The sequence below is a fragment of the Balaenoptera physalus genome (genome assembly GCF_965194825.1).
Source record: "Balaenoptera physalus genome assembly, chromosome: 2".
NCBI classification, from domain to species: domain Eukaryota; kingdom Metazoa; phylum Chordata; class Mammalia; order Artiodactyla; family Balaenopteridae; genus Balaenoptera; species Balaenoptera physalus.
The window spans coordinates 38782039-38809770 of NC_138883.1; the positions used below are offsets into that span (position 1 = coordinate 38782039).

At 33.6% G+C, this 27732-nt stretch overlaps 1 protein-coding gene across 1 annotated transcript in view; it reads left to right on the forward strand.

Moving 5' to 3' along the window:
- The window catches only part of KCNH5 (potassium voltage-gated channel subfamily H member 5), a 334448-nt gene that overhangs the window by 198837 nt on the left and 107879 nt on the right, over positions 1-27732 (forward strand). The window contains exon 8 of the mRNA XM_082450353.1: positions 15817-16016. Within this exon, the coding sequence (XP_082306479.1) occupies positions 15817-16016 (200 nt within the window). The remainder of the gene's footprint in view (positions 1-15816; positions 16017-27732) is intronic.

The window sequence follows — 27732 nt, forward strand, 5'->3', positions numbered from 1 at the left end:
CAGGTACCATACAGGCAGCTAGAGAGATACAAATTAACTTTTTTTTTTTTTTTTTTTTTTAGAAGGAGGCTACCTTTTTTTTTTTTTTTTTTCTTTACAGCTTAATTTATTTGTGATGTCTCTAAACAGAGCTTGGTAGCCAAAAGTAGATTTGTTTTGTTTTGTTTTGTTTTTCACACACACACACTGTATTTTATTTTTACAAGAGATAAATAGACTGACACCAAGCATTGTACATGGATGACCACAAGAAAAGCAACAATGATTGCAGTTACCAAACATGAAACACACTCATACTATGTCATAATATTGACATTCAGTCCAGTAATCCTCCACTGTAACAGCTCCTTGACTTTGCAGTGAAAATTGATTTGTATATTCTTTGCCTCTCAGTCCTTGTGGGATTTTTTTTTTTTTTAATTCAAACAGAAAGTCACAAAAATTATACTCCTCCTCATCAGTTCACTCAGTCCCAAGTAATTAATTTTTTTTATCTTGATCTTTTGTTAGCACTTTTATAAGTTCATCAGTTTTTCATTAGAGTTCTGAAAATGCTTATTCCTTCAGTTCAGCAGTACAGTCAGTTACCAGAAACCTGTACTTGTCAGAGTCTTTTCCATGAATTTCTTGAAGATGAAACCCTTTTATAGGAACATATTTGCAAAAGCATCAGAGTACACCCAGAACTGTCTGTAAATGACAAAAGACTTAAAAATGACCACGGTTAAAGATTTGATGCAAGTTCATAATAATGCAGTTGACAAGAAAATTAGTTATTTCTGAGATATACATTTTAAAGTAATAACTAGGATTATGACTTATAACATTATACCAGAACATATAAGATTTTTAGAAATTTCATGTAATGTCTGAAACATTTATATTAACATATTTCCATACAAATAACCCAATGAAAGTTTAGTATTAGTTGTTTTGTTTGTTTGTTTATACTGCAGGTTCTTATTAGTCATCAATTTTATACATATCAGTGTATACATGTCAATCCCAATCACCCAATTCAGCACACCACCATCCCCACCCCACCGTAGTTTTCCCCCCTTGGTGTCCATATGTCTGTTCTCTACATCTGTGTCTCAACTTCTGCCCTGCAAACTGGCTCATCTGTACCATTTTTCTAGGTTCCACATACATGCGTTAATATACGATATTTGTTTTGCTCTTTCTGACTTACTTCACTCTGTATGACAGTCTCTAGATCCATCCACGTCTCAACAAATGACTCAATTTCATTCCTTTTTATGGCTGAGTAATATTCCATTGTATATATGTACCACATCTTCTTTATCCATTCGTCTGTTGATGGGCATTTAGGTTGCTTCCATGACCTGGCTATTGTAAATAGTGCTGCAATGAACATTCGGGTGCATGTGTCTTTTTGAATTACGGTTTTCTCTGGGTATATGCCCAGTAGTGGGATTGCTGGGTCATATGGTAATTCTATTTTTAGTTTTTTAAGGGACCTCCATATTGTTCTCCATAGTGGCTGTATCAATTTACATTCCCACCAACAGTGCAAGAGGGTTCCCTTTTCTCCACACCCTCTCCACCATTTATTGTTTGTAGATTTTCTGATGATGCCCATTCTAACTGGTGTGAGGTGATACCTCATTGTAGTTTTGATTTGCATTTCTCTAATAATTAGTGATGTTGAGCATCTTTTCATGTGCTTCGTGGCCATGTGTATGTCTTCTTTGGAGAAATGTCTATTTAGGTCTTCTGCCCATTTTTGGATTGAGGTGATTGTTTCTTTAATATTGAGCTGCATGAGCTGTTTATATATTTTGGAGATTAATCCTTTGTCTGTTGATTCATTTGCAAATATTTTCTCCCATTCTGAGGGTTGTCTTTTCGTCTTGTTTATGGTTTCCTTTGCTGTGCAAAAGCTTTGAAGTTTCATTAGGTCCCATTTCTTTATTTTTGTTTTTATTTCCATTACTCTAGGAGGTGGATCAAAAAAGATCTTGCTGTGATTTATGTCAAAGAGTGTTCTTCCTATGTTTTCCTCTAAGAGTTTTATAGTGTTTTTTTTTTAAGAGATTTTTTTTTTAAAGATTTATTTATTTATTGATTCATTGATTGCTACGTTGGGTCTTCGTTTCTGTGCTAGGGCTTTCTCTAGTTGCAGCAAGCGGGGGCCACTCTTCATCGCGGTGTGCGGGCCTCTCACTGTCGTCGCCTCTCCTGTGGCGGAGCACATGCTCCAGACGTGCAGGCTCAGTAGTTGTGGCTCACGGGCCTAGTTGCTCCTCGGCATGTGGGATCTTCCCAGACCAGGGCTCGAACCCATGTCCCCTGCATTGGCAGGCAGATTCTCAACCACTGCACCACCAGGGAAGCCCGAAATTAACTTTTTAAAATTCATTCACTGAGCAAAACTCTGACTTGGTTGGAAAAGAAGTTAAGGATGTGGTTTCTTCTTTCATAGCTCAGTGTAGGTAGGGAAGTGATAAATTAGCTTATGGAAGAAATACAAAGTACTGAGTCTGGCAGATAGAAACTTTTCCCCATTGTATAGATCCCATAGGTTCTCTCAGAGTGCCTTTACCTTAAAGGCTATGTGTATATACTAAACATTTTTAAGGAGAAAAATAAAATCACAGAATTTTAGTATTTTAGGAAAATTTTCCAGGTGGTCATGTGCCGACTCTATTGTAACAGAGACTGGAGATAGAACAGTTAGGAAGCTTTTGTGGTAACCTATCCATAGGATGAAAAGACCAGATTCTGGGACCTTAATAGGAAGGAGGCTATGAGTTTGAGCTATTCTGAAGGCAGAATGAAAAACTCTTGGTAATTGATTTTATAAAGGGGTCATATAGAGATTGGAGCCAACAACGGAGCTGAGAAGATCAGTGGTGCTCTTGACCAAAATGTCTGCCAGACACAACTATTCAGAGTTTCACCTTTGAAAAGCTGTAACTTTGTTTTCATTTCCACTATGTAAAGGGTTTACAGGTTGTATGCATTGAGGAAATGCTCACAGAATGACATTTACAATATCTCATCTCCTTTTCCAGCTCCAAAATGAAACCTGTATTCCACAACCCAAAATCCTCTTTATCTGGTTTGGAAACTTGATGTTTAGTGTAGTTTCCAAATTAGAAGGAAGCAGGAGAATAGTGACAAGCACACAGATCCCTGGACCTGGACAATTTACTCTGCCCAGTGCTTTAAAGAAGGTGTTCAAAGACTGCTGATAAAAGACATTTATTTGTTCCTGAGTTCAGTGGGCTGACCGTAATATTTGAGAAAATGGAAGGAGGGGCCTTATGAAGGTTGTTACATCATTAAAAATTGATGACAGAGCACCTAAACTAGATTGTGAGGGAGTGCCAATGGATGCAGCACTGACTTAAGAAAATAAAATTTGATACAATTGAATATACATGTTAATCTCCCCATCATCATCATCAGGATGATGGGGAGCTTATAGATGTAAGAATATATGTAATTTGAGGATGATTATGGGCAGATTATAAATGTTAGATTTGTATTACTCATGTTCCCTGGGTATTTTGGCTTCAAGATTCACAAATTAGAAATTCCATTACTAAGTATGTATCCAATTTTCTTGAATTTTTAATTCTCTCAAAATAAACATTAATTCCTGATTAATGTTGATGAGTATCATAGTGTTTAATAGTGTATCACAGTGAATAAGCATAAGCAGAGTAAACTAAAAATTTCCTTTTATGTTACAGAGATATTAGTCAGTAAATTTTCTTTTCTACTGAATTAAATGTTATTTGAGTAATGTTGCAACCATAGCAGATTTAAGGGCTTTGGCCTGTATTCAACAATATCCTAGTTTAGTGATGGGCCCAGAATATCTCTTGGTACTTATCATTTAAGGGGTGCATGCTGTTTCTACTTGGTCTATATTCTAGCCCTTGGGGGTGCTTAATTATTTGAGATCTGATGTTCACACTTAAGAACTTTTGGTCAGATCTATGATTAGTAAGCAATTAATATTGGCTACAGAAGTCTGCTGTGGGGTAGAATAATTATTATTTGCAACATCAATCTTAAAGCTGATAAGGTGTTAGGTTGTGTAGTTGTTGAGACTGAAGCTCTCATCTAATTCTGGGCAGATTAATTTCCTGAATGTGTTCCTTATATTTTACAATGAGGATAAAATAGTAACTTAGGGTGATTGTGTGAATTTGGTGAGATAATGTACATAAAGCTCATAACAAGTACTAAGTAAAGGTTTGCTATCACCATTAGCATATCAGGTTTCTTGATGATCTTTTATGTATATGTCACCTGGGAATTAATCTAATTGCTCTCTAAAAAGATTTATAGCTCCTACCATTTTAAGAAATACAAGTAACTTACTCTTTTTGCAAATTTTGGCACTTCTTTATGCTTATTAGAAATATTAAGTAATGCTGAAGTTTAAAGAACATCAAAATCACTACAAATCCTATTGCCTAAATATAAGAACTGTTAACATTTTATAAACATCCTTCTAGTCGCTTTTCTATGTATACCTATAAATCAACCCTCCACACACATATTCACAGATATAATATTACAAAGAATGAAATTAAGAAAACTTTTTATAATAAAAATATGCTATTAATTTTTTTCAGCTATATCCCCAGAAATCCCCATCATAATCTTAATGGCTTCCTAATTTTCAGTTGTATTGTTGTACCATCTTTCGTATCACCTAATCTTTATTTTTGAACATTTTACTTTTTTCACATATTATAAACAACACTTCAGTGATCATTTTTGTGTGCTCATTTTATAATGTCATAGTATAACTTCCAAGAAATGGAATAATTTGTCTAAACAGTATATCCATTTAAACGTCTAACCCATATTTAGTATAGGCATATTTTCTTGATTAATTTCTAATGATATCTTTACAATATTATACTATGACTTAGAATATATTTATTTTTCATAAACTACTAAGTTCCAGTAATTTATGTCCCCAGGTTCTAATATTCTTGGTATTAGAATATTAGCAGATAATTTTCACTGTAGCAATAACTTTTGTGATTTATACCTCTTAATAGCTGTTTTGTTTTTTGCCTTCCATCTCTTCAGACTGGCAAATCAGAATACTTTAATGATATTCTCAGTCAGATTTGACCTGGGATGGTTCTTATGTACTTGCTGTTTGCTTTGCTACATAAGGAGAATCCTTTAAAGTTAATTCAACTTCTATTTTTCATTTGTTCAGAAGTTATGTGTTTGGAACTATGTTGTCAATAGAGAGATACAAAGGAGTTTAAAAGGTAATTGCTTTCAAGAACTTCATTATGTTTATAGCATGATAAGTTAACACATATAGGGGAATATAAAAATATAAACCAAGGCATATAATTACTCTTTTAAGGAATGAGGTATTGATAGGTTCTGTAGAAGAATAGGAGAAATTCCTTTACCTAGGATAATCAGAGAAGGTTTTATAAAGGAAATAATAAGCCCCAAAGAGTGCCTGGGATTTAGGAAGGATGAAGGAAAAGGGAGAGGGCTTTGTATCAGTTATCTATTGCTGTGTAAGAAATGACTCCAAGACGGAGTGACTTCATACCACAATGATTCATTATTTTTCATGACTCTATTGGTTGACTGGATAATTAGTTCTTCAGTTCATTTCCCTCAGGTAGCTACATAGAGTTGGCACCTTGGCTAGGGACAAGGTTCAGCTGGGACCACTGGATAACTATACCTCTCCATTCTTGCTATCTTGCTATCAGTACATTCCAGGCTTCCTCATGAATGATGGTCTCAAGACAGCATTCCAAGAAAGCAAAAGCAAAACAAGTAAGTCCCTTAATGTCTCTGGAAATTGCATAATATCATCTCTGCCATATTCTACTGGAAGTCATAAAGGCAGCACAGATTAAAGGAAGTAAATTCCACCTTTTGGTGGGAGGAGCAATAAAGTTTCATTGCAAAGAGATGTGCATACCAAGATAGGAAAAATATATGGTCATATTTTGAAATCCACCACAAAGGAACTGAATGAACAAAGATTTGGAAGCAAGAATAAATTATTTGGAGGTTCAGCAAGAAGATAAGTTATGACATTGTTTTTCAGAATACATGAGAAGCTCTTGGCTATTCCACAGATACTGTTCTTAGGGACCTCAACAGTTTATTTAGGTTGTTGGCAGTGCCACTTTACTCTCTGGGTCTTGGATCAATAATACTTGTGTTTTGGTAAAGAGATATTTTAATACTATTTCAAGTTTTGTATTTAGTGTTCCCATATTAATATAAGTATAACAGTAATACCCACTTTATAGATATATAGAAAGAGTAAGTGATCTAATGTTATCCTCTGTTTATTGCTTCTTTTCATATTCTGGTGCTAAAGATTAGAGAAATGGCTTACAGGTATCATTAATGAAAAGCATTAATGAAAATTACTGGAAAACATTGAAAATGTCTACCTAGTACAAAATAAACAGAACAGCTGTAAATAAAAGAAATTCCATTTTTCAACATAGTGAATCCATTCTGTACTTACTATATTTTCTCTTTTTTTTTCCTTTTTTCTTTTCTGTAACTGATAAAAGTAGACTTACAACTAGGTAGAGTGATCTGTTGTTTGCATTTTATAATTTGAAGGGCAAAAGAAAATCTCTGAATCAAATCATTGAACCACTGCAGTATCTGAATCTCACCATTGTTGTTTCCTTGTGTTTTAAAGGTTTTTTTAAATAAAAAAGATATAATATAAGAATATATATAAATACCCTGAAAAATACAACTAATAAATGAATTCAGTAAAGTTGCAAGATACAGGATTAATATGCAGAAATCTGTTGCTTTTCTATACACCAATAAAGAACTGTCAGAAAGAGAAAGTTATCCCATTTAATATCATATCAAAAAGAATAAAATACCTAGGAATAAATTTAATCAAGATGGTGAAAGACCTATACTCTGAAAACAATAAAACATTGATGAAGGAAATTGAAGATGATCAAATAAATGGAAAGATATCCCTTGCTCTTGGATTGGAAGAATTAATACTGTTAAAATGGCCATACTACTCAAAGTAATCTATGGATTTAATGTAATCCATATTAAAATACCCATGATATTTTTCACAGAACTAGAACAAATAGTCCTAAAATTAATACGGAGCCACAAAAGATCCTGAATTGCCAAAGCAATATTGAGAAACAAGAACAAAGCTATAAGTATCACCCTCCCTGACTTCAGACTCTATTACAAAACTACAGTAATCAAAACAGTATGGTTCTGCCACAAAAACAGACACATAGTTCAATGGAATGGAATAGAGAGCTTAGAAATTAACCCATACACCTGTGGTAAATTAATCTTTGACAAAAGAGGCAAAAATATACAATGGAGAAAAGACAGTCTCTTCAACAAGTGGTGCTAGGAAAACTGGACAGCTACATGTAAAAGAATGAGATTAGAACATTTCCTCATGCTATATACAAAAATAAACACAAAAATGGACTAAAGACCTAGATGTAGGACTCGAAACCATAAAACTAGAAGAAAATAGGCAGAACACTCTTGGACATAATATTTTTTTGGATCTGTCTCCTAAGGCAAAGGAAACAAAGGCAAAAATAAACAAATGAGACCTAATTAAAATTAAAAGCTTTTACACAGCAAAAGAAACCATCAACAACATGAAAAGACAACCCACTTAATGGGAGAAAATATTTGCAAATGATATGACTGGCAAGGGGTTAATATCCAAAAATATATAAACAGCTCATACAACTCAATATCAAAAAAACCAAACAAGTCAATCAAAAATTGGTAAAAGACCTGAACAGACATTTTTCCAAAGAAAACATACAGATGGCTAACAGGCACATGAAAACATGTGCATCACTAATTATTAGATATGCAAATCAAAACCAAAATGAGATATCACCTTCCATCAGTCAGAATGGCCATCATAAGAAAGTCTACAAATAACAAATGTTGACGAGGCTGTAGAGAAAAGGGAGCCCTTGTACACTTGTGGGAAAGTAAATTGGTATACCCACTCTCAAAAACAGTGTGGAGGTTCCCCAAAAAACTAAAAATAAAACTACCACATGATCCAGCAATCCCACTCCTGAGTACCTGGAAAAAAACAAAAATGCTAATTTGAAAAGATACATGCACCCCAATGTTCATAGCAGCATTATTTTACAATTGCCATGGTATGGAAGCAACCCAAGTGTCCATCAACAGATGAATGGATAAAGAATACATGGTGTATGTATACAACGGAATATTACTCAGCCATAAAAAAGAATGAAATTCTGCCAATTTAAGCAACATTGATAGACCTAGAGAATATTATGCTTAGTAAAATATGTCTGACAGATAAAGACAAGTACTATTTGGTATCACTTGTATGTGGAATCCAAAAAATAAAAGGAATGTATAGAGCAAAACAGAAACAGACTTACAGATATACATGGGGAGATGGTTACCACTGGGGAGTGGGTAGGGGAGAGGGACACATTAGGGTTACAGGATTATGAGATACAAACTACTATGTATAAAATAGATAAGTATTATACAGCACAGGGAATTAAAGCCATTATTTTGTAATAACTTTTAATGGAGTATAATCTATAAAAATACTAAATCACTATGCTGTACACCTGAAACAAATATAGTATTGTAAATCAACTACACTTCAATAAAAAATAATAGTCATTGCCATAAAATTATTGAAACTATTTTGATGTAGTCAGTTTTTATGATAATCATGGGATTAGCTGTAAACAGTTGAAATGTGTCCAATACTATGCTATAATTTTGATAAATTTAAAAAATGGTCCCTTCTGTGTATCAACTTATCTTACTAGTTGAGAGTTAATTCAAGTAATGATTCAATCAACTCATTGTATCATGTGGAATTCCTCTTTCAAAATTCCAACGTCCCTAAGAGGGATATTGTATTAAATAGTTTTCAGTATTTAACACTTAATATAAAGTAATTAATGAGATTAGTTTCTAACAAAATAGTTGGCATGGTTCAGGTACTAGATGAAATGGGGCATGGATTAAGTGAAGACTGGGAAAGAGAAAATATCTGTTTCATAAGTGGATGCCTAGAGGCAGCTTACATATATGGGTAATTGCAAAAGAGCATCCAGGGAAACCAGGAGCCATTATGAGACAGCTGGAAGGAGAATAAAACTTCGAAATTGGAGATCTGATGATCAGCTTCTTCACTTTGTTCTAAGGCCAACTGGAGTGATTTCAAGTGTTTTAGCAGGCTGTGTGAGACATATAAAATCATACATTGGTGGAATATTCTCCTTCCATGTCTTAAATATCATTATTAAAGGTGGACTTTAGTGAATAGAAATAGAAATGGAAATGATGGATGAACCACCTATGTGGCTTTAATGGTTACCAGAAATGCATTCTCATATCAATATTTTAAATTGCTTCATCTAAGGCTAATTATTACTTGCCAAGATTTATAAAAGAAAGATAACTAGGAGAAGTAAATGTTGGATGTCAACTTGAACAGGCACAAAAAGTCTAAAAAATATAAATCATTAATAAGAAGATGAATGGCTGCAGCTTGACCTAAGGAGCAAACAAAATGAAGTGACTGGAGAACACAGTTTATTCAGAGAACTGGATATCATCATCTGATCTGTTATCCTGAGCAACTCATAAGAGTGGAGGCAGAGTTACAATTAATTAGCTAAACATAGATTTTGTTTGACTCTGCAAATTGTTTAACCCTGAGAAATAAACTATATTTAGTTTATATACTTGGAATGGCTATAAGTTTATTTGTGAATTTTTGTCAACTATGGAAAGAAAATGATCATTAGCCTCCTTCCAAAGCATGTGAGTTGGGAGAATTAAAGAATAATGCCATTTGCAGCAACATGGATGCACCTAGAGGTTTTCATACTGAGTGAAATAAGTCAGACAGAGAAAGACAAATATCATATGATATTGCTTATATGTGGAATCTAAAAAAAAGTGTACAAATTAACTTATCTACAAAACAGAAATAGAGTTACAGATGTAAAAAACAAACTTATGGTTACCAGGGGTAATGGGAGGGAGGGATAAATTGGGAGATGGCATTGACATATACACACTACTATATATTAAATAGATAACTAATAAGGACCTACTGTATAGCACAGGGAACTCTACTCAATACTCTGTAATGGCTTATATGGGAAAATAATCTAAAAAAGAGTGGATATATATATATGTATAACTGATTCACTTTGCTGTACACCTGAAACTAACACAGCATTGTAAATCAACTATACTCCAATAAAAATTTAAAAAATAAATAAAATTAAGGGCCCTGATAAAAAATAAAGATTAATACCTTTCTATAGGAAGTAATGAATACTATTTGAGAACAGGGATCATGTTGAATCCTTAGTGACTATTGTAATGGCTGCATGTAATAAGTTCAATAAATATCTACTGAATTAAATGATACATGAATTAATAGTAGAATCTGTGATTGGCTATATGGCATTATTCAATCTTTTAACCTTTGTCTCTTTTTGAGAACATTAAACATTCATTCATGACTTTAATGTATATGTTATGAAAATAATAGGTGTTTTTAAGTACTAAAATGTATTAAATGTTAAAAAAAACATTTTCTAAATATGCTATTAGGCTCTGATGTGCATCGTAAGGAGCTCGTTACCCTCCTCTCCCAGGTTTTCTAATCAGTTGAGAATCAATCTGTTTTATTAGGCTATTAATAAAACTACTTATTAGAATATTAAAGTTGCATAACTAATCAAAATTAGTGGCTTAAAACACGAACAGCCATTTATTTCACTCATGAATCTGTAACTTATGCAGGTCTAGGAAAGCATGACTTTCTGTTCCATGTGTTATCAGCTGGGATGGCTTGAATGGGTCTGAAAAATTCACTTCTTAGTTGGCTAAGCCACATACATGGCTGGTAAGCTGATGTTGTCAAGCTGTGTGCTGCACATACAATCATAGATTGATAGGACATTTTCCTTCCTATCTTAACTATTCTTATTAAATATGAATATAAATAGAAAGGGAAGTGATGGTTGAACCACCTGCACAGCCTTAAGTGTTACCAGAAATGTCTTCTTATATCAATATTTTAGATTGTTCAGCCTAAGGCCAGGGCTTAGCTGGGAGCTCAGCCAAGACTATTGACCAGGGGCCTTAATTCTTCTCCATGTGGAACTTTCTAGAAGAATGAGGTTCCTCACAACACGGAAGCTAGATTCTAAGAGCAGGTGTTCTAACAGTGAGGAATTGGAAGTTTCTAGTTTCTTAAGGCTTGGGCCCAGATATTGGCATATGATTATAGTTACCGTAGTCTATTAGTAAAATAGTTATAGAGTATGCCTAGATTCAAGGGAAAGGAATATAGACACTGCCTGTCAATGGAAGGGGTGTCAGAGAATTTGTAGCCTTCTTTAATCTAACATAATTATCTTTAAAATAATCCCTTTGTGGTGAATAAGAAAAATATAAGACTTTTTAGATAAGACATTTACTAGTGTATATGCCAGAATTATCAATTCATTAAATGTGATAAGCTTATAAAATTAGCTTGTCTTAAGTTGTCTTAAGCTTAAAAGGCTACAGGAGAGCATATAAAAGGCTTATCAAATTTTAACAGATTATTCTAATTATTCCTAGTAAAGTAGGCAAATTATGTCTATGGCATCCCATTCAAACGGTAAAATTCTATAATAGTACTCTGCAAAACTTGCCAGGCCAAGCATGAGCATTCATGTTTGATGAATGACAATAGGCCTTCTTAATTTATTTATTATCTTAACATGGCCAAGGTATGTGTCACCTTAGCTTCTAAATATTTTATTCTCTCACGTGCATTAATAGTGTGTATTCCTTCTATGTTTTTGTATCGCCAGTAGTGAAGTTTGACTTGAAAAAAAGGATGTTTCTGAAAAAATGTTTCCTAGGTTTTTAGTGTGTGAACTTACTGGAAAAAATATCTGAATACCTATTATGTTCCAGGAACTGGTCTGTGTTCTGGAAATACAGCAGTTAACAAAAAGGACAAGACCCAAGCCTGTACTTACAGATTTTGCATTTCTAATGGGGAAGATAGATATCAACAAGCAAATAAATAAAGGTGTAATGTAAATTAAAGTAGTGATAAATAAGATTAAGAACACAGGCATAGTAAGCGGGTAGAGAGTTGTATTGAAGGAAGGGGATATTCTTTCTGCTGAGTGAAAAATTAATTGTTTGGGAGCCATTTCCATGATGACGATGATGTTGATGATGACGACGATGATACACACATAGCATTTCATGGATACTCACTCCCTACTGGACTTTTTAAAAACTGATTTATATGTTATATCGTTCAGCACAACTCCTTTGTAAAGATTCTAAAGTAACTGTAAAGTTGTAAGAGGAAATAATAGAATCCTACAGAGATTTAGTAACTGGCCCAAAGAGAGATAGCTAGTAAGTGGAAAAGCATATACTCTTAAAGGATGCAAGAATGCTGGTAGAGGTAGTGCGAAGAGATTGTACTGAGGCTCTATTTTGAAGGTAGAGCCAATAGGAATTGTTGATAGAGTAGATGTAAGAAATGAATCAAAGAATGAATTGAAGAATGACGTTTTAGTTTTGGTCTGAGCAACTAGGTGTGGCTTTACAATTTAATGAGATGAAAAGTGTATTTGGTTGTTGAAGAGAAGGTGGTGTAAAATAAGAGTTCTCTTTTGGACTTGTTAGATTTGAATGGCAGTGAGACATCCAAGAAGGCTTGTGTGTCTGTACTTCAGGGGATAAGTATTACTTTGGGAGTTAGCAGCATAGAGCTAGTTTCTACTAAGATCAATTTCTTTCATTATCGTGTGTCATGTCCCAGGGTCACTCTCATTAAAGATGTACCCATTTATCCTGGGAACACAGACTGTGGTGGGAGGCAGTATTGTTGCTTACTATGGAATATCATGCTTGCTGTCACTATATTTTATGAATGTGTACTAGTCCTAAATGTGGAAAATATTTTTAAGGAAGAAGTGTTTTCTCTTTTTTAAAATATACATATATTACATGGATCTGTACATGTGATAAAATTTTATAAAGCTGTACAACAAAAAAATGACTGCATGTAAAAAAATGCTGAAATATAATGTCTATAGTTTGGTTAATTGTATTTTGCCATTGTCAATTGCCTGGTTTTGATAAATTACTATAGTTCTGTAAGATGTCATAATTGAGAGATCTACATGTGGGTACATGTGGGTATATGAACTTTCTGCATGATTTTTTTTAACATTTCAATGTAAAATTTTATATATATATATAATTACGTATATGCTATATATGTATATATAATTATGTGTATGTTACATATTTGTATATATACTTATATACATATAATTATATATATAATTGAATGTCTTACCTTAAATTGTGACCTTGATTAGTCCTACCCAGTGCAGGACACCACACTCACATGAAAGTTGGAGGCAGAAAATATCCTTGTAATATACCAAACTTAATGGGATGTTGATTGTATTCTTCATTTATTAATGCTGAAAACGTTAAATACATTGGCAGTTTTATTCATATTTTAGTACTTAAGCTTTTCATATGACTAGAATGTATGCATATTTAATGTACCCCCAAAGATGAAATGTGTGGTAATTTGTTAAGCAAAAAGGCAGTAGTAAGACACTTTGGCAAATATAACATATTACAGGCATCTTAGGGAGCCAAATGAGTTGAACATGTCAAAATAATAGTTCTGTGGTATTTACTGACAACTTAAAATAGCTGGGGGCTATCTATTCAAAAACATGATTGTAGCATTATTTCATTGACCTCTAAAAAGCTCATTATTTTAAAAACATAAATCCTCTTTATGTCTCTTTTCAGGAAATGCAAAATTCCATTTGTTGTATGATTCTTCTACCATTAGTTTGTTCACATTATTTCTGTCTTTGTCTTTCTTAATGCCAACAATGATGGAATAGAATGTTAAGCCTGTGATTACCTCTACTTTTTTGTTGTTTTTAAATATAAACAAAGATTTAAAGACCCAGATGGGAAATGTCAGCACTATATTCTTCCTACTCAGTTCTAACAAAATATCATCTATCTTAAAAATTGTTCTTCACAGGCATCAAAATCCCTAAATAACAGCCAAAAACCCCCCCCCAAAAAAAAAAAAAAAACCAACTGAGTAAATGCTTGTAAAATCATAGCTTCCTATAGTGAAATTATAATTTGTTGTACTCAAAGAGCAACTGTTATTTAAAAAACAAATGATTTTCTGAAAATAGATTGAAGATCTTAAGTTGCTTCACTGGCTTGTTGTTATACTACTTCCATCAAGTGGGATTTGGTTGATGAAACTGTGAAATGAAACAGTCCATACTTTTTGTTTAGACGAGTAATTTTTCTAATGCTTAGAGGAACAAGAATGGAAGTGATCACTGTCTGATATTCCACTTATTTGTGAAATGCTTATGGAATGAATGTGGTTACTAAACATTGTGTTTACTGAATATTAAGGGGAATAAAATACTGCTCTCTTTTCAAAAGAGCTTACTGTTAAACAAAGGAGTAAAATCAAAGGGACAAGATAGGCTGGGAGTGGTGTGTGATTGAAGGTGTGTTGATCTGGGGCTGAACTCAATTGCTTTTAAAAGCTTTTTCAAGATCAGGTCAACATTAGTAACCTGACCAGATCTGGAGAGAGAAGAGTTGGTAAATTATGGGTTGAGGGAGGGAGTAGCAGTCAGGGGCATTAAAAAACCCTATTCCTGGGTTTCCCTGGTGGTGCAGTGGTTGAGAATATGCCTGCCAACGCAGGGGACACGGGTTCGAGCCCTGGTCTGGGAAGATCCCACATGACACAAAGCAACTGGGCCCGTGAGCCACAATTACTGAGCCTGCGCGTCTGGAGCCTGTGCTCCGCAGCAAGAGAGGCCATGATAGTGAGAGGCCCGCGCACCGCGATGAAGAGTGGCCCCCACTTGCCACAACTAGAGGAAGCCCTCGCACAGAAGCGAAGACCCAACACAGCCATAAATAAATACATAAATAAAAAAATAAAAAAAAAAAATCTGATTGTCTAAAAAAAAAACCCTATTCCTTTCCTAGCCACTGTAGATGAATAACAATGGCTTGCAAATTGACTTTATTCTTAATTAAAATAATGAAATAAAAAAACCTTATGATACTGGGTTACTGACATAAATTTAATAACTAGAATTTTCAGGCACTCTCAAAGTTTCATTTTAACTGTTAATTCCAACCCTGTTTCTCTCTAGAGTCTTCTAGAAATGGAACACTTTGATTTGTCTTCCCTCCCTATATTTCTGATGTTCTGTCAAAAATATTGATAAGCAGGGAAGTAATCCAAAACCTGGACGAAGCAAGCAGTGAGAAAGAGCATACATTTCTAAACTGGATCATCAATCTCTCGAAAATTTAAATTGATTAGGCTTCATTCAGGAGGACAGGGCTGGAGGATAACTTTAGTCATATGGCTAAGAATGTCTTCGGCAAATCATAACCTTGGATCATCTAATTCTTCATGAAATCTATCAACCACTCTCATGTTTTACCACAATGACTAGAGTAGTGCTCACTCATAAAATCATGTTTATCATACTAAAGATAAGACTTACTGAGTGAACACCAAATTCTGGGCACTCTTCTCAGGGGTTACCATGAATATGCCGAAAAGTTTATAAAGGCATCTCTGTCAAGTGATTCATTGGTTTCACCAATATTAACATCATTTTTTTTTCACTTGGGGTATTTGATTTATTTTCATCATTTCTTCTCTTTCAGCTCTTCTTTATGCAACTATTTTTGGAAATGTTACCACAATTTTCCAGCAAATGTATGCCAACACCAACCGGTACCATGAGATGCTGAATAATGTACGGGACTTTCTGAAACTCTATCAGGTCCCCAAAGGCCTTAGTGAACGAGTCATGGATTATATTGTCTCAACGTGGTCTATGTCAAAAGGCATTGACACAGAAAAGGTATGGGTTATTATTATTGTTCTTGTTATTTATTTTCTATTTCAATAGGATCTTCAGATGCCCATAGCTTTCCCACTCACATATTACTTGTATAATTGCTTTATAAATGTTACTCTGTATTTCATAAGTGACATATCAGTCAATCATATTATTTAGTGCTTGTAAGGTGGAAAATGTTCAACCATTAATCATCAATTAGTACTAGTCATCAAACTCAATTTAGGAATTGTGGTTCCTGAAAACAGCTAATTACTTCATTTCCTCAAAACATTCTCATTACCACTCAGAGTAATTTGTCACATTCCTCTAAAATGCTAACTGTGCTGCCATTTCTTTTGCTAGATTTTATTCTTGATTTCTCTTTTGACATTTTGCCCATTTAAAATTCACAAAGAAACTTCCTTGTTTATAACTAAAAGATTATATGTCTTCTATTCTACCCTCTACTTAAATTTCTCTTCTCTCTATCACATGTTCTATAATGCAACTTATAATTCTTTGTTTTCCCTTTTTCCCTACACAAATCTATGAAATGGATATGACCCTTGCAATCCACCTGTCATATCTAATTTCTTGCTTGTCTTTTCATGGAACCACTTTAAATTTTTCCCATCTAACTCATATTAGGGGCAAAGAAGAAACCAAAGTCCTCCCCATGATAAACAAAATCAAATAAATTCTCACTTCCTACACCCAGCTGATTCACATCCAATATAGGGAATGACAATGATAAGACTTTTAGAGAAAACTGATCTTAAGCTATGTCACTTTATAAGTATCAGCGAAGGCTTTATTTTTAGGTACTGATTTTTGATGTATGATAATCAGATAGCACATAACCTTCCTTGCCATTTCCCACAAATTTTATTTTTTTTAATCATATGAGGTTGACTTGTAGTTTTTCTTTCAGACCTGCTCAACAAGCACCTTTCAATGTCAAAGGGAAAGAGCCAATGAACAAAGTAGATGTTTAGTTAGGGGAATTTCATGAAACAAGTAGGAAGTTGTAAGCCAGAGCAGGTGTTAGGAGCAGAGGATTGAGGGGGGATGAAGGGAACGGACTTGAGGGTAAGAGCTGAGGGAGGGAAGCCTTCAGAGAGAGTGCAAGTGAGATACTGGAGGCTAGCTATGTGGAAGAGTTATGAAAGAGGGTGAGATTTGCTCTTCTTTTGACATTTTACAAGATGCAGTTAAATGGCCCCTTAAGGTGGAATGTGTGACCACAGAGGGGAAAAGGACAAACTGCATACCTGTGGAATTTGATTAATGTGTACCTGAACTGGGGAATCCAAAGAAGGAACAAGATCTTCCTGAGGGGTGCACGTAAGAGTCAGTGTTTAAATCGCTAGAAGCAGGATGTTCTCTGAGGTCCACATTCAATGAAACTGAGCTCAAGACGTAACCATCTACCTTGTCAATCACTATCTCAGTCAGAAGCTTTTCTTTCCAGAAAATTCAGTGGGGTCTCATGGTAGTTGACAGATAACATCAGTAAACTGATGGAATAATAGCCCTTTACACTAGAAAAGTACCTGACCCAGAGCCTATGCCACAGATCTGGTACATGGCAGATTTTTGAGTTCCCTTTTCTAAGTTCCCAGATGCTGGGTTAGTTCGGGAATGGAACCAATAGATTCTCACAAGCTTCCCCTCTAGTACCTGCTCAACTGTCTGCTTCATGATGCAGTTAAGGTGTAATATACTGGCATCGGGTGTTTACGGAAGTGCACCCACCATGTAGTTATTATTGACATTTTTTTTGGTTGTTTGCTGTTCATCATTTGTTGTCACAGAAATGTACTTCTGATTGGTAGAATATCCATGGACAAGGGAATAATAGGAAAAAAAATGGGGAGGTTAATATTAAAGGTGAAATAAAATTTTAATTCACATAAAAAGATTTTTAAAGAAATAAGTAAAAATATTAAAATGAATTAACTTTTGGATAAGAGAAAATCATGGATGTGCCTTCTAACTAAATGGGAAATCTTTAGAGTAGTGTTTGACTAGTAGGAAGAGCAGATTTAAAGCACTGTGGCACATACGAAAGTCTTTGTATGTATTAATGCAATGGAGTACATAACAAATTAAGTGATAAATAAATTTGGCTAGAATATGTAAAACCTCTCACACCAAAAACTATGGAAACAAAAATGAGATAAAGCATCTGCAACAAATACCACAGGTGAAAGGTTAATTACCTTAATATGTAAAGTGATTTTACAGATCAATAAGAAGAATTAGAATACATGGGGAAAATGAGCTGAACGCATAGATAATTTATAGAAGACAAAAGTAAAACTTACTAATAAACATACAAAAAGTCTTATTTTCACTTGTAATGAATAAATATTGAAAGAACAAGAGACTGTCAAATACAATGCCTAATCTTAACAAAGGCTGTAGTGACTGACACTATCATATTATTCTAGTCTGTGTGTAACTTGGTAGGGTGCTTCTTGAAAACAGTTTTACCAAGATAATATCCTAAATTTGGGGATATTCTAGACTTCAGTCCTTATGCCTCTTCCCTTTTCTGTCTAGAATCTCTCCTTCAGTGATATCATACAATCTCATGACTGTAATAATATATGCTAACACCACCCTAGTATACATACTCATCCTGGACCTACTCCCTGAACCACAGATTCTCCTATTCAACTGCCTACTCATATCCAATGAAGTTGTCCAGAACTGAACTCCTAATCATCTCCCATAAATCTGCTCTACTGACATTCTTCCTCAATGCAGTTAATGGAAACTCCACACCTCAGTTGCTTAGGACAAAGCTTCCACATTGAAACTTCCCCCAAATCCTATTGACTCCACCTCCATTTCTCACCACCTCCATTGAGATCAGCTGGTTCAAGTCACCATCATGTCCCACCTGGGTTATTCTGTAGCCAAGTGATTGGTCTGTGCACCCACCCCGTCCCTGTATAGGTTATTCTCAGCACAGCAGCCAATGAGCTTATATGGCTTTCATAATAAAGCTTTCTATCTTCTTTCTCTCTCTTATCTCTCATCTCTACCTCTTTTTTTATCTTATTTATCTCATCCATCCATCCATCTGTGTATCTATCTATTTTATATTCATCTTTACTTTTGATAATAAGAATGACATTGGTTGAGCCTGTTAAAATACAAGGGTAGAAAAAGAAAATGAAAGTTCGATGACAGTAATCACATAAATCCTGTAATTGTAGTCATAATCTTAGAAGTGTGGATTTACTTGAGGATAGCTTCAGTAAACAGCATCTGATTTTTAACAGTTATGCCATATTTGATATTAGAGACCTCTATTAGACTTGCTGTTCCTCAATAAGTGAAATATTTGTCTTACTATATGTTTCTTATCTTACATTTTGTTGATTGTTTCTTTCGAATATTTTATCAATGGTGGTTGTTATCAAATTTAACTTTGAGTATGTACTGAAAAAGATCAAAATATAATGTGCGAAATGAAATGTCTTTGTTCTAACGCTTCTCTTGTTAGTTCTAAAACAGCTATTATTTTTCAGCTGTTGGTGCAGTAGAATTTAATGATGCATTTCAGCTAATTAGAGAAAACGTTTGCCCCAATTACTGAGATTTCATTCTGTCTCTTCCATATACTTAGTTTTATAGATATTTTGAATTCAGCTTTAACCCACAAGCAAATTAATCACTGTGATTTAATTCAGTCTTAACTTGTCTTTTGTGAATCATGCTTTCTCTAATACAAATTGTGGCATTAAAATCCCTACTGATGTGGAGATTGTAGCATTTTTATCATGAAAGTTTGCCTTAGGCAATTTAAAAATATAAAACAGTACCTAGATTAATTTGATTTGGTTCAAAGTATTTTATTGACTACTAATTACTATAGTTGCTTTAGATTCTTTTCAAATTTAATAATCAAAATCCGTCCTCTGGGCTTTGCTACTTGCTAACATTCTGTGCAGTTAAAAGACAAGAGAAATGGGTGGAATGAGTGAGGATTTAAAAGGGAAAGAGCAGATTATGGGAAAAAAATAGAAAGGATGATAGTTAAAGCTCAAAAGATCTATCCTACAGTTTGAAATGATTTTACTGAGAAATAATTCAAATAAAGTAAATGACTGGGGACTTTATTTTCAGCTTTAGGACTGTATGAAAAAATATATAACTTGTAGCATGTTGTGTAGGCCACATATTTCTCATAATACTGGAATCATTTTCAGCTTGTTTTGTAGAATGAAGTTTAAAACCTTAATGTTTTTTATTTTCCACTGTCTAACATTTTTTTTTCTAACATGTTCCTTGAAGAAACTCAGTAGAAAAAGCTCTTTGGTCTTCATTTCTTGTTTCATGGGTTTTGTAATAAGCATAAAGTTATCAGTAGGCAGATCCCATTATATGAAAAGTTCTGGCAGAATTATGCAAAACATTCAGGCAGAATTATGCCTTTAAAATGTAAAGAAATTGATTTTGAATATTTTAAAATCTTGGATTATTTTTAAACCAGATCTATAACAGGAACACTTTATTTCTTCCAAATATAGTAGGCAATATATGTATTTTTTCTACGAATTAAAGTAACTTTCTTTTAATCAGCTTACTTTTATATAAACATATTTTTTAATTTAGGAAAACCTGTCTAAATATTTCTTTGTATTCCTAAATGTGAAAAATGGGGATACATTCTTATATATTCATGGTGTCATTATCTTGGTTCAATATTTAAGTTATTTAAATGCTTCAAGAAGTTTTTATAGCAATGTACAGCTGAACCCAAGAGTGAAAGCACTAGCCTTCCAAGAAGAGCTCCCCCCAGTTAAATATGCCATGTAAGTATATACATGTGAAGATAGTAAAACAAAACTGAATTGGTCTTAAGATGCATTAATAGGACTTTTGTCTCTGGATCAAGAGAGGTACTAAGCATCCCAATACAGTCCATGTTATTCAGATCATAGATAAAATATTATGTTCAGCTATCAGCTGGATATTTTAAAAGAAATATTATCAAATGGCAGCACACTTACTAGAAGATAATCATGATGACATAAAGTTCTGGGAATCTTGTTATAAGATGAGTGGTTAAAGGAAATATGAATATTTACTTTGGCTAATTGAAGATTTTGGAGAGAGGTATGACAGGTCACCTGAACTATTTGAAGTATTTAAAGGTGCAGTGATCTATCTGCTTCAGGAGGAAATTAAGTCCCTGCGGGTAAAGGATACAGACAGAACATCGTCCAAAATGAACCTGCAGGTCCTGACACTGAAATTAAATAACAGCTGTATCTGAATGATTTAGAGTACTATTACATATCATAACCTTTTTACAATTAAGAAACATATATTCAAGAGATCTTGTATTAAAAATTATAGAATAAAATTCAGTAATGGTTCGATAATTATTTCCCAACAATTTTTTATTAGTACATCTAAGTACTGTAGTTTTACACATGAAACTAACTGGTTTTTCCAAGGTAGCAGAACAGATACCATCTTAAAAAAAATTATGAGGACTCAGCATCCCTGTTGGGGCTAAGCCAGCCCAGGCCCATTGGACAATTGGCATGTTTTTCCTGTGGTCTTTAAATAAACTGCTTGTTGGGCAAGAGAGACTATGGCTAGTTTATTATTATAGGAAACTATATTTTAGCCTGTTGTGTGAAAGCACCGTGGCCCAAATATCTGAAAACTGTGACTTTTATATCTATACCTATACATGGCAAGGGAATTTAACTATTGTCATGTCCACATGTGCTTCTCAGTTGTTACCTAGTGAAAAATTACAGGGTAAGCATTCAGACTTATTATTGACATTTCTCTTTTCTAGCTGACCTGCAGGCATTACCTGAAAAGGTAGACTTTATCTGAAACCTCAATTATATTTTTCCTTTCATGGATCAGAAGTTAAATAAAATAACACTCAAGGGTTTATTAGAAACATTGTAAGTAGATAGGAACTTTAATATTTTCTGTGATAGAAATTTGAAACATCAAATTATATTTGGTGTGTCGTGGCTTTTGGCATGGTTTGAGTACTCCAATGCCAGCTTTATATTATTGTTAGCTAATAAAATTACTAGTAAACTTTTTGTGTGTCAGGTAGTAGGCCGTATTATTTTTCTCTAGTAAGGATAGGGAGACACTGTATAACTTAGGTTAAAACCTGAGTGGTTCAAACCTTTCTCTAGGAATAATACTAAGTGCATTATTTTTATGTACCATGTTGAAATTACTTTAGTGCATTAGAGTGGGGTAGTTTGTATTTCATTTTCTCACCACTCTGTCACTAGCCTCTGAGGAAGGGACTACAGAGTCATTTGATAGCTATTGTCCAGCAATGAGAAAGAGTTGTCCATGTAGGGCCATGGATGACTTGCTCAGTAGCCTGGCTTTATCTTGACCATGAGGATTGGTTTCCATGCTCTGTGTTCACATCTACAATGGAGATACCACCACCCACCTTACTTAGTTGTCTAGAGGATGAAAAGTGCCTGCATAAGATAAGCAATAATAAGTGTTATCAAATAATTTAGTTTATTGTGGTTACAATTAATTGATTTCCTCCTTTACTAACCATAAACTATAAAAACTAGGTCATGCCTGGTGTCATTTTTACCTTAGTCTTTGCTTGGTATTCAGTGCATACTGTTGTCTTTATTTTTTTTAATTTTTAATTTTTTTAAAATTAAAAACAAATTTTAATTTAAAAATTTTTTTAATTAAAAAAATTTTTAACTTTTGTCTTTAAATATAGATGAAAATAGAACCTCAATTGGAGAGTAATTTAGATGAATAAAATATTTCTATATACGTATACACTGAACACAAATAAAGAAATATATTTTGGATTTTGGTGAAAAAATTAAATCATGAATGAATCTACATGTTGCAGATGGTGTTATAGTATGAGTAGGTGTTTGTGACCAACCTATTATTTTGTACTAAGCTGCCTTGATTGATCCATTTTTAAACTCTAACTTTACTACAGTAAATCTGTAGAAGTGGCTATTGAAATAACTATTTTTGAATGAGATCATAGTGCTTCCTTCAACTTTTGCAGTTTGCTAGATAAAGGTAGGATTATACAGATGGTTGGATTTCATAAAATAAACTTAAAAAAAAGATGTTTCCACTTCTGTGATTTCTGTTGTTGTTGATATTATTTGACTGTGTTTGTCATTTTTAATTTTTATTCCAGAGCCTTATGGCTTTCTACTCTCCATCCACTTTCCCATCTCTTTCCTAGTGTTTATGGTAATGACTAAAAGATGCCTATTTTTTGGCTCAGGCTGATTGTTTTTTATTTTGGTCATTTATAGTCTATGAAGTACTAAAAGCTACTTTTAGCTCCTTTACTAGTAGTGCTAAATAACCAATGGTCATCCCTGTCTGGCACAGCAGAAGGCAATGAGAAGGTGGAGCAAATAGAGTAAATACATTAAAAGAAACTAAATAATTGTTATGTAAGAAAGAAATTCCTCTAGTTGTTCACTGCCAATTGCCTGAGATGCTACTTCATGCCCTCCTCCTGGGCACGGTCCTGGAGTCAAAGAGAGAGATACATTGCTATGCAATCTAGCAACTTTCTCTAAAGTTTGCTTCTTATGAGTCTTGATCTGTCTTGAGACCTTTAGACATTCTCTTCTTTTCTTATATTAGCATTCTTCCTCATTTCTTTATATCTCAAACTTTCTTGTGGAAGTCTTCATTTCCCTAATTTCTGCTGCAGTATCTCTAAGACATAAAAGATGTCAATTAAGGAAGGATCTATACTATGGTAGAATTTATAAAAAGGAAAGTAGACATCTTTTAAAATTTGCATCCAAATCAAAGGGAAACATGGTTTTACATTTCAAGATAGATCACATGACAGGCTACGAAACAAGTCTCAGTAAATTTAAGAAAATTGAAATCATATCAAGCATCTTTTCTGACCATAATGCTATGAGACTAGAAATCAACTACAAGAAAAAAATTGCAAAAAAACCACAAAAAATTGTAGGCTGAACAATATGCTACTAAACAACCAGTGGATCATTGTAGAATTCAAAGAAGAAATTAAAAAATACCTGGAGTCAAATTAAAATGAAAACACAGCAATCTAAAATCTATGGGATGCAGCAAAAGCTGTTCTAAAAGGGAAGTTTATACAAGCCTATCTCAGGAGACAAGAAAACTCTCGAATAAACAACCTAAATTTATACCTCAAGGGACAAGAAAAAGAAGAACAAACAAAACCCGAAGTTAGTAGAAGGAAAGAAGTCATAAAGATGAGAGCAGAATTAAATGAATAGAGACTGAAAAAATATAGAAAGATAAATGAAAGTAAGAGCTGGTTCTTTGAAAAGATAAATAAAATTGATAAACCTTTAGCCAGACACATCAAGAAAAAAAGCAAGAGAGCCTGAATCAATAAAATCAGATATAAAGAAGTAGTTACAATCAACAACACGGAAATACAAAGGATCATAAGAGATTACTATAAACAGTTATATGCCAATAAAATGGACGACTTAGAGGAAATGGATAATTTCCTAGAAATATAAATCTCCCAAGACTGAACAAGGAAGAAATAGCAAATATGAACAAATTACCAGTAATGAAATTGCATCAGTAATAAAAAAAAAAAAACTTCCCAACAAATGAGTCAAATCAAAACAGCGATGAGATATCACCTCACACCCATCAGAATGGCTATCATCAAAAAGACCAGAAATAACAAATGTTAGTGAGGCTGTAGAAAAAAGGGAACCCTTGGACACTGTTGGTGGGAATGTAAATTGGTACAGACACTATGGAAAATAGTTGGGAAGTTCCTCAATAAACAAAACATAGAAATACCATATGATCTAGCAATTCCACTCTTGGGTGCATATCCAAAGAAAACAAAAAGCACTAATTTGTAAAGCTACATACACCCCATTGTTTATAGCAGCATTACTTACAATAGCCAAGATATGGAAGTAATCTAAGTGTCCATCAACAGGTGGATGGATAAAGATGATATCACACACACACACACGCACACACACACACACACACACACACACACAGGAATACTACTCAGCCATAAAAAAGAATGAAATTTTGCCTTTTGCAAGAACAGGGGGACCTGGAGGATATTACACTTAGTGAAATAAGTCAGAGAGACAAGTACTGTATGTTATCACTTTATATGTGTAATCTAAAAAATAAAACAAATGAATGAATATAACAAAAAAGAAACAGACTCAGATATAGAGAGGAAACTAGTTGTTACCCGTGGGAAGAGGGAAGGTGGAGGGGAAAGATAGGGGTAAGGGATTAAGAGGTACAAACTACTATGTATAATAACTAAATGGAGTATAATCTATAAAAATTTTGAATCACTATGTTGTACACCTGAAACTAATATAATTTTGTAAATCAATTATACCTTGAAACCGTGGTTTCACAAGGGGGAAATAAAAAGGGAAACATGGTTTTGTAGGATATTGTAGTAATTGCTATGGAGTGGTAAATAAAAGTATACATAGTCCCTGCTCTTGTGTTGCTCTGAGTTTAATGTGAGAGGAAAGACTTAAATAACCAGAGTTAAATGTATGATTCCAAATTGTGATGATGCTTGACATATAATACAGGGAGCTATGGAAGATTTAAAAATAATAGAAGAGGGAGTGGATCTAGTTAAGGTTGGATGATGTGGGTTTAAGACGGCAATGGGGAAAGCAATAAAATTTGAACAGAAAAGCTTGTTAGAAAATGAAACTTCACATATATTATAACAGAACTCAAATTACCTATATGCTAATCCTCAAGTAACTGGTTTGAAGATGGAAAACAAAAGAAAGGAGAAAAAACTAAGGTCTAGTTAATCCATTAGCTACTTAAGTCATTAATTAACTATACATAGACTCTACATTCTATGTGCTATGGAATAATTTGAACTGAGTATTCATATTGGCTGAAAATCTTACTCTAAAACCAATAACAGCACATACGGGGACATATGGACTCCACTGGTTCCCTAATCCTGATTAAGCTAATCAGCACATATTTGTTTAGAAATGGGTCTGCTGCCTTTGTGGACAAGTATCAAGGAATACATTCATGACCAGAGCATACTTTACACATTCTGTTTTCATCGTTTCTACGAAGGATGAATAAATGTTAGAAGAAAAATATTTTTCTAACCATTTTACCCCCAAAATGTTTATTTAATAGAGATACACAACTTATATAAAATAAGAAATTAGAGCTAGGCAAAGAAGAAACTATGATAAATCATCCATAATGCCACCACTCACAGGAATGTAGCTTGCCACAAACATACAGTACCACTATAAGAAATTACAGAATGAATATATCAATAGTGGTCCTACCATCAAACTTATTACTTATATAGGACACCTATTACAAGTAAAAAGCCTGATTTTGTAATCAAAATTTGGGGGAGTACTAGAGTTAATATTCTTGATAATAAATTTATCTTTAATCGGTTTTAAGAAAGTTCTTGTAATAAATCTCCCTACAAACTTACAGAGGAAGAGTTTCATTTCTGTGGCTTTTTGAGAGCTATTGTAAAATGTTCAAAGGTAAGAAAAACCAAAATATTCAAAACCAAAACAAACAAGCAAACAAAAAACCCTGAACAGTCTAATTTTTCCTTTTTGATCCTTAGTTTTAAAGTACATTATAGAAGATTCAAAAGAACTGAGAGAAAACCTCAAATCTTAATTCCATGACCTTTACTTTCTCACTAATAAAACGTGAGACCTGATATCACTTAATCTTAATATACCTCTGTTATCTATTGGCAATGATGCATAAGAATGTTAGTGTCAAAGCATGAGTTATTTCACAGAGGTAAATGTTCCTGAAACTTGTACTTTCCTGCACAATTATTTAAGAATCTTGAGAAAAGCCTTTCAAATGATATTACATGTTTTCCTTAAAGAGACTATTATATATTACATAAATTAGGAAAATATTTTCTTCACAAGGAGCACTATATCTCCTCAGGAATTTAGACATGTACTTGTTTAATACTTTAATTCCAAATCCATAATAGAGAAAGGCAGTTTGGTTATTATAATTTTAAGGATAACCTCTTAATATAGTATATCAAATATTTATTCTTATGTTTGTTCATATTTGTATTGACTTTCACACAAAATTATGGACTTCTCATAAATTTAAAATCAATATAAAACAGTACAACAGACATACATATACACTTCCACATATACATACAAGAAAGAATTAAATACAATAGAGGTGTCTAGCCACCTGGAGTGTCATTTTTACTGAATTTGGTCATATTGACCTTTTGATTTTCTTGGCAGCTAAATTAAAAAGAGAAATGTTGTCTATTAAAGGAGGCAAACACATTTGCCTAAAGACTAATATATTTTCTTCTGGCATTGAATCCAAATAGGACTTTGTCATGCAAATCTTTTGTTTGCAAGCAACAGAGTATATTGATTAAGATCAGGGATCAGCAAACTTTTTGTGTAAAGGACCAGAAAGTACATAGTCTAGACTTTGTGGACCATGTGGTCTTTGTTTCAACTACTTAACTTTGTCATTGTAGCATGAAAAGAGCCATAGACAACATGTAAATAATGAACACTGCTTGGTCCCAATGAAAGCTTATTTATAGTTACATTAATTTGAATTTCATATATTTTTACATGTTGTAAAATATTATTTTCATTTTTTCCCCCATCATTTAAAAATGTAAAAAACATTCTTA